The sequence below is a fragment of the Oncorhynchus keta genome, chromosome 28 (genome assembly GCF_023373465.1).
Source record: "Oncorhynchus keta strain PuntledgeMale-10-30-2019 chromosome 28, Oket_V2, whole genome shotgun sequence".
In the NCBI taxonomy this organism is placed as follows: Eukaryota; Metazoa; Chordata; class Actinopteri; order Salmoniformes; family Salmonidae; genus Oncorhynchus; species Oncorhynchus keta.
In genome coordinates, this window is record NC_068448.1 from 13,761,971 (window position 1) to 13,768,785 (window position 6,815).

The 6,815-nt window shown below is 47.9% G+C and overlaps 1 protein-coding gene across 1 annotated transcript; it reads right to left on the reverse strand.

Moving 5' to 3' along the window:
- Positions 1–3,221: 3,221 nt before the first annotated feature.
- Positions 3,222–6,606, reverse strand: LOC118377016 (neurogenic differentiation factor 4-like). Its single transcript, XM_035763830.2, has 2 exons — positions 6,441–6,606; positions 3,222–5,247 (listed from the first exon to the last, which is right to left on the reverse strand). The coding sequence occupies exon 2, from the start codon at positions 5,239–5,241 to the stop codon at positions 4,156–4,158; it is 1,086 nt and encodes a 361-aa protein (XP_035619723.1). The 5' UTR covers positions 5,242–5,247; positions 6,441–6,606; the 3' UTR covers positions 3,222–4,155.
- Positions 6,607–6,815: the final 209 nt, after the last annotated feature.

Here is a 6,815-nt window from a genome sequence, read left to right on the forward strand (position 1 = left end):
GAGGGTGGAGGAGGTGCAAAGGAGTGGGAGGAGGAGGCGATAAGGAGAGGTGGATGAGGAGGTGCCAAGGAGAGGGTGGAGGAGGTGCAAAGGAGTGGGAGGAGGAGGCGATAAGGAGAGGTGGATGAGGAGGTGCCAAGGAGAGGGAGGAGGAGGCGCAAAGGAGAGGGAGGAGGAGGCGATAAGGAGAGGTGGATGAGGAGGTGCCAAGGAGAGGGAGGAGGAGGCGCAAAGGAGAGGGAGGAGGAGGCGATAAGGAGAGGTGGATGAGGAGGTGCCAAGGAGATGTGGACGAGGAGGTGCCAAGGAGAGTTGGATGAGGAGGCGCTAAGATGTGAATGAGGAGGTGCTAAGGAGAGGTGAATGAGCAGGCGATAAGGAGAGGTGGATGAGGAGGTGCCAAGGAGAGGGAGGAGGAGGCGATAAGGAGAGGTGGATGAGGAGGTGCCAAGGAGAGGTGGATGAGCAGGTGCTAAGGAGAGGTGGATGAGGAGGTGCCAAGGAGAGGGAGGAGATGGCGATAAGGAGAGGTGGATGAGGAGGTGCCAAGGAGAGGGAGGAGGAGGCGCAAAGGAGAGGGAGGAGGAGGCGATAAGGAGAGGTGGATGAGGAGGTGCCAAGGAGAGGGAGGAGGAGGCGATAAGGAGAGGTGGATGAGGAGGTGCCAAGGAGAGGGAGGAGGAGGCGATAAGGAGAGGTGGATGAGGAGGTGCCAAGGAGAGGGAGGAGGAGGCGCAAAGGAGAGGGAGGAGGAGGCGATAAGGAGAGGTGGATGAGGAGGTGCCAAGGAGAGGGAGGAGGAGGTGCAAAGGAGAGGGAGGAGGAGGCGATAAGGAGAGGTGGATGAGGAGGTGCTAAGATGTGAATGAGGAGGTGCTAAGGAGAGGTGAATGAGCAGGCGTTAAGGAGAGGAGGATGAGGAGGTGCTATGGAGACGTGGAGGAGGCGCTAAGAAGAGGTGGATGAGCAGACACCAAGGAGAGGTGGAAGAGGAGGTGTTAAGGAGAGGTGGATGAGTAGACACCAAGGAGAGGTGGATGAGCAGTTGCTAAGGAGAGGAAGGTGGAGGGCTAGTGCTATTGGAGAGCTGTCACAGAGGCACCTTCCTCTTTATTTTCCTAAAGGAACACAATGGTAAACACACTCACACTCTCTCTCAGCACTACGCCTTTTAAGTTGAGCTTCAGTTAACTTTTTCAAATGTTGTATTTAAGTTTTAACACAATATTACCCATTAGTTCTAGGAGTGGTTAATAAGTTGTTTATTTGTAATATGTTCTGATTAAGATGTTTACTAAACTTGGTGTTGGTCCAATTGTTTTGGCATGAGATGTATAGGACAATGTGTCATGGGGAGAAAGAGAGAAAGAAAGGCTTCCATGACACCGTCACTTGTTCCCCAGGCCTGTTTTCCCATGGTCTAGTGGCACGCTGCGCCCCTTCCTGACCTGGAAGAAGCAGGGAAACCCTGTAGCACAGCCCAGGAATGACATCACACACATCAACATTAACCACAGAACCCTGTTATTAAAATATGTGTTTGTCTTTTAGGTTATCAGCTGAATGTAAATGGGAAACAGTCCATTTCAGGTAGCCCTGGGATCCATAACAGTCCCTTTTCAGGTAGCCCTGGGATCCATAACAGTCCCTTTTCAGGTAGCCCTGGGATCCATAACAGTCCCTTTTCAGGTAGCCCTGGGATCCATAACAGTCCATTTTCAGGTAGCCCTGGGATCCATAACAGTCCCTTTTCAGGTAGCCCTGGGATCCATAACAGTCCATTTTCAGGTAGCCCTGGGATCCATAACAGTCCCTTTTCAGGTAGCCCTGGGATCCATAACAGTCCCTTTTCAGGTAGCCCTGGGATCCATAACAGTCCATTTTCAGGTAGCCCTGGGATCCATAACAGTCCCTTTTCAGGTAGCCCTGGGATCCATAACAGTCCCTTGTCAGGTAGCCCTGGGATCCATAACAGTCCCTTTTCAGGTAGCCCTGGGATCCATAACAGTCCCTTTTCAGGTAGCCCTGGGATCCATAACAGTCCCTTTTCAGCTAGCCCTGGGATCCATAACAGTCCCTTTTCAGGTAGCCCTGGGATCCATAACAGTCCCTTTTCAGGTAGCCCTGGGATCCATAACAGTCCCTTTTCAGGTAGCCCTGGGATCCATAACAGTCCCTTTTCAGGTAGCCCTGGGATCCATAACAGTCCCTTTTCAGGTAGCCCTGGGATCCATAACAGTCCCTTTTCAGCTAGCCCTAGGATCCATAACAGTCCCTTTTCAGCTAGCCCTGGGATCCATAACAGTCCCTTTTCAGCTAGCCCTAGGATCCATAACAGTCCCTTTTCAGCTAGCATTGGGATCTATAACAGTCCCTTTTCAGGTAGCCCTGGGATCCATAACAGTCCCTTTTCAGGTAGCCCTGGGATCCATAACAGTCCCTTTTCAGGTAGCCCTGTGATCCATAACAGTCCCTTTTCAGCTAGCCCTGGGATCCATAACAGTCCCTTTTCAGCTAGCCCTGGGATCCATAACAGTCCCTTTTCAGCTAGCCCTAGGATCCATAACAGTCCCTTTTCAGGTAGCCCTGTGATCCACAACAGTCCCTTTCAGCTAGCCCTGTGATCCATAACAGTCCCTTTTCAGCTAGCCCTAGGATCCATAACAGTCCCTTTTCAGCTAGCCCTAGGATCCATAACAGTCCCTTTTCAGCTAGCCCTAGGATCCATAACAGTCCCTTTTCAGCTAGCCCTGGGATCCATAACAGTCCCTTTTCAGCTAGCCCTAGGATCCATAACAGTCCCTTTTCAGCTAGCCCTGGGATCCATAACAGTCCCTTTTCAGCTAGCCCTAGGATCCATAACAGTCCCTTTTCAGCTAGCCCTAGGATCCATAACAGTCCCTTTTCAGCTAGCCCTAGGATCCATAACAGTCCCTTTTCAGGTAGCCCTGGGATCCATAACAGATGCCCCTATTTGTATATTTTATTGTGGGATTGTTAAACCAACAGAGGAACAAAGATATATTCCGTCCTAATATGGGACCTTGACTGTTTTTCAAAGTCCACTGGTGATATACCTATCCATATCTAATGGCACTATGGAGTAAATGATGTGTGGCTGAAACTGATATACTCTATCTGGTAGCCTATATCTGACCCGTCCTCATTTCCTTTGTGTGAAAAGACTTCAAACCATGGCACAATGTGTTGCAACAGAAATAGTATATAATACGAATATTTATTCAATTAAGTGCGAAACAGCAAAATATTTACAAAAATAGTATGACAAAGTAGTGATCGACACCAAAACTGAGAAACACTTGAAAGGTACTTCAAATAAATAATTGTAATACTTCATCAGTAAAGCTGCCAGTGACTGACAATGCACTGCACGACGAAGACAGCAAAACAGAAATCAGTGCTGAGGAAATGCAAAAAGGAACAGACAATAGTTCTAAAAAATAAATATTAAATACAGATATAAATTAAATTAATTTCTGTTCATACGGCTAATAGCATACTGGCTACAGTATTGGCCTAAGTGCAGAAGTTATAGTAAATGAGGGTCGAACAACATTGTGTCACTTCCTCCTCATCTTCAGGCACACTGAGGACTTTCTACCCAAGCACCCCTGGGTTTTAAGGGGTCTACACAGTCTTGCTCTCTACCTAGTTCTACGTACATTTATTTCGCAGGATTTTTAAGCTCTGTTTGCGTAGACTGTGTAGAGCCATTTAGTGGAGATCCCTGGTCATGGATATCTGAGACAGTGTGCAGTCAGTGCATATACCTGGATATCTGATTTGGTAAACAATAACAAGTATTATAGCTACATAGCCTGTAATAGGAACTGGGGGTGGACTTATCCAGACAGAAATAGAAACAATAAACAATGAGAATAAATTAATAATACTATTAAGGGCGTATTTTTATCTTTTCAGTAGTTCTTTATGATCAGGTAGGTTGAGTTGAGTCTCTCTCTGAGCATTCTACAGTCTCCCAGAGTAAGATAGCAGTGTAAATGTCATATCATTGTCTCTCTACACAGTAATTCATAGAGTCACGGGCCTATACGTATGGGCAGCAGGATTGCAGGACCAGAGGCAGGGCTCTGTACAGATCTCTCCCCTGGCCACGCAGCTTCACTTTCTCCTTCACTCACTGTAGATGGTGCCCATCTGTGAGGCGATCATGTGTGGTGGAGGGAAGGAGTCGAAGGCCTGGATGTCTAGGGGCAGTTCGTAGCGTGAGGCCTGGAAGAGGTAGGCTTGAGGCCCTGGCAGCCCGCCCAGAGAGGTGGGGGGGAAATGGGGAAGGGACGAGAGGTAGTGGGAGGGGTAGTTCCTCTCAGCCTCGTGGGGGGAGGGCTCTTGCTTCAGGGTGAAGTTGCTGCTGATGCTGAGGGGAGGAGTGAGGGGCCCGTCGTAAGGGGGGGTGCCGTTGCTACTACAATCTTTAGGGGAGGGGTGCTGCTCGTAGGGCACTCCCTTGAAGCTTTTCATGTGGAGTAGGTGGGAGGCCTCCAGTGAACCGTAGGGAGGGCTAGGCAGGCCCGTAGAGGGGTAGTGACCACTCAGTGGTTGATGACCACAAGGCTGGCCCCCTAGACCACCCCCAACTCCCAGAACGCCACAGGGCTTCTCATCCAGCTTGTTGATCATCAAGGGGGCTGAAGGCCCCAGCTGGAGACACCCAGCCACCAGGTTGCTGGTGGGCTGGGACAGGCCTTTACACAGCATCTCTATGAAGCCGTGGCTCTCTGGGGACTGACCGCTCTCCAGCACCTCAGACAGGGCCCATATGTAGTTGTGGGCCAGCCGCAGGGTCTCGATCTTGGACAGTTTCTGGGTCTTGGAGTAGCAGGGCATGACCTTGCGTAACACTTCTAGCGCATCGTTTAGCCCGTGCATGCGGGAGCGTTCGCGGGCATTGGCTTTGCTGCGTCTCGCCTTGAACCTCTCCTGTCTGGCTCTGGTCATCTTCTTCTTCTTGGGGCCCCTCCGTTTTGGAGCCTCGTTCTCTCCGTCCATTCCAGCCTCCTCATCACCATCATTATAAATGTCTTCCTCCTCCTGATCCTCAATGCCTTCGCTGCCATGCCCAATGCTTCCGAAGCCCTCGGGGCCCAGGCTATAGCGGCCCCCCATCTCTAGACCTCCCTCTCCATCCTGGGAGCTCATGTCCTCCTCTAGCCAGCCCAGGGAACTGACCAGTTCAGACACCTCTCCACGTTTAGACATTGTGATCTGAAGAAATAAAAAATACATATTTGATCAAGCACATTGTTTCCTGTTTGCCATAGAAATCAGGACAGAGCTGAAATGAGCAGACATTTTGAGATGGATAATTAGGGATGGCACCACCATCCCTAATGTAGTAGGCTAAGTATTATTGAAATGAGTCGACCTATTAGCTGTTCCCATTATATTGGTTGCCTAGACATGAGATAATCCTTTCAGAACTGCTGTGTGGACAGCGCAAACAAGCCCAGGAAGCTCATTTTCCATCCCACCGAATGGATGAATATTTGAGCGGATACAGAACATCTCTCAACTCTGACAGAAATATAATTGAGGAAAATGCGTTCAATTTGCAGTAAGCAGTATAATTCTGTCGTTGGTAGTCGACCTAATGTGAGACACTTTGGGGCTAAACTCGGTGGTTCCCTGCTGTTGATGTCGTGATTTTGGAGACACTGTCAATCTGGGACACGAAGGGATTTGTCCAGCATATAAAACCCTCAGATTAAATTGAGGGTATATAGACGAGTGAACAAACACGGGAACAAATATATTCTGCATTAACAGCTAGATTTTATTTGCTTTGCTGAGCGGAATCAATACGGTTTTAAATCCAATTTTGCTAGCAGTTGTTATAAAAAATGCCACTACACGAGATTGATTTCTGAGTCCAAAGGATATAAAACGTTAATTGTGGACTCGGGTGAACTTTCTCAAACACACCAGAATCCAAATAGCCTAAATCCCTGCTTAAGTGCAGACATTATTGTTTTAAAACTACGTTGTCCTAGTTACTGACTGAGAAGCCGTGCGTAAAAGTGCGACAGTTTCCTACAATTGTAGGCTAACTGTATTTGACACCGACAATAGTAGCCTATTGCATATGGTAAAATAGAAACCATAACATGCTGTCTATATTCCGCCAGTACAGTTAGCGGTCTCACTTTCTTGTTGATATGATCCGATAATGCATTATAGTTTCGTTTTTTGGTGGCATTGTTATAGGACGATTATGAAGAATGTCATCGTCATTAATTCATTTTCCTGTTATAGAAAACAGTAAATAAATGAATATAAATGTAGTTTACAGTTATCTGTATCTGTTGGCACCCATTGCAGAAATCCTATGTGATTAATGCTAAATGATCTGGAACAGGACCACATGAAAGTCATTTATTTTATAACATTAAAAAACTCACCTGTTTACAACTCGCACTTCCAAATTTGTCAGACGTCTGGCTAACTTCCAAAGTCCCACTACCAACGAAAATGATTTAACTCAACCGTTTCTTTCTGTTGCGCACAGTGTCACCGTCCTTTCCAAGTTCCCTTTCTTTCCCTCAATTATCCATCAGTGCGCCTGAGACTTTTTCATCTCCGACTGGCACGAATATGTCGGAGTTCAGCCTTTAGGAGATTGACTGGCCCCTCCCACGTGCGCCTCACCTCATGCCAAACGCGCATGGCGGGTTCGAGCCCAAAGTGTCCGGTCCAAACAACCGTACATGCGTCACCAATGTGTGTGTGTGTGAGAGAGAGAGTTTTAGAAAATGTCCACAATTCCATAATTATTT

What these genes read in the sequence shown, in the direction of transcription:
- LOC118377016 (XM_035763830.2), bottom strand. Translation starts at nt 5,241, where the DNA reads ATGTCTAAACGTGGAGAGGTGTCTGAACTGGTCAGTTCCCTGGGCTGG.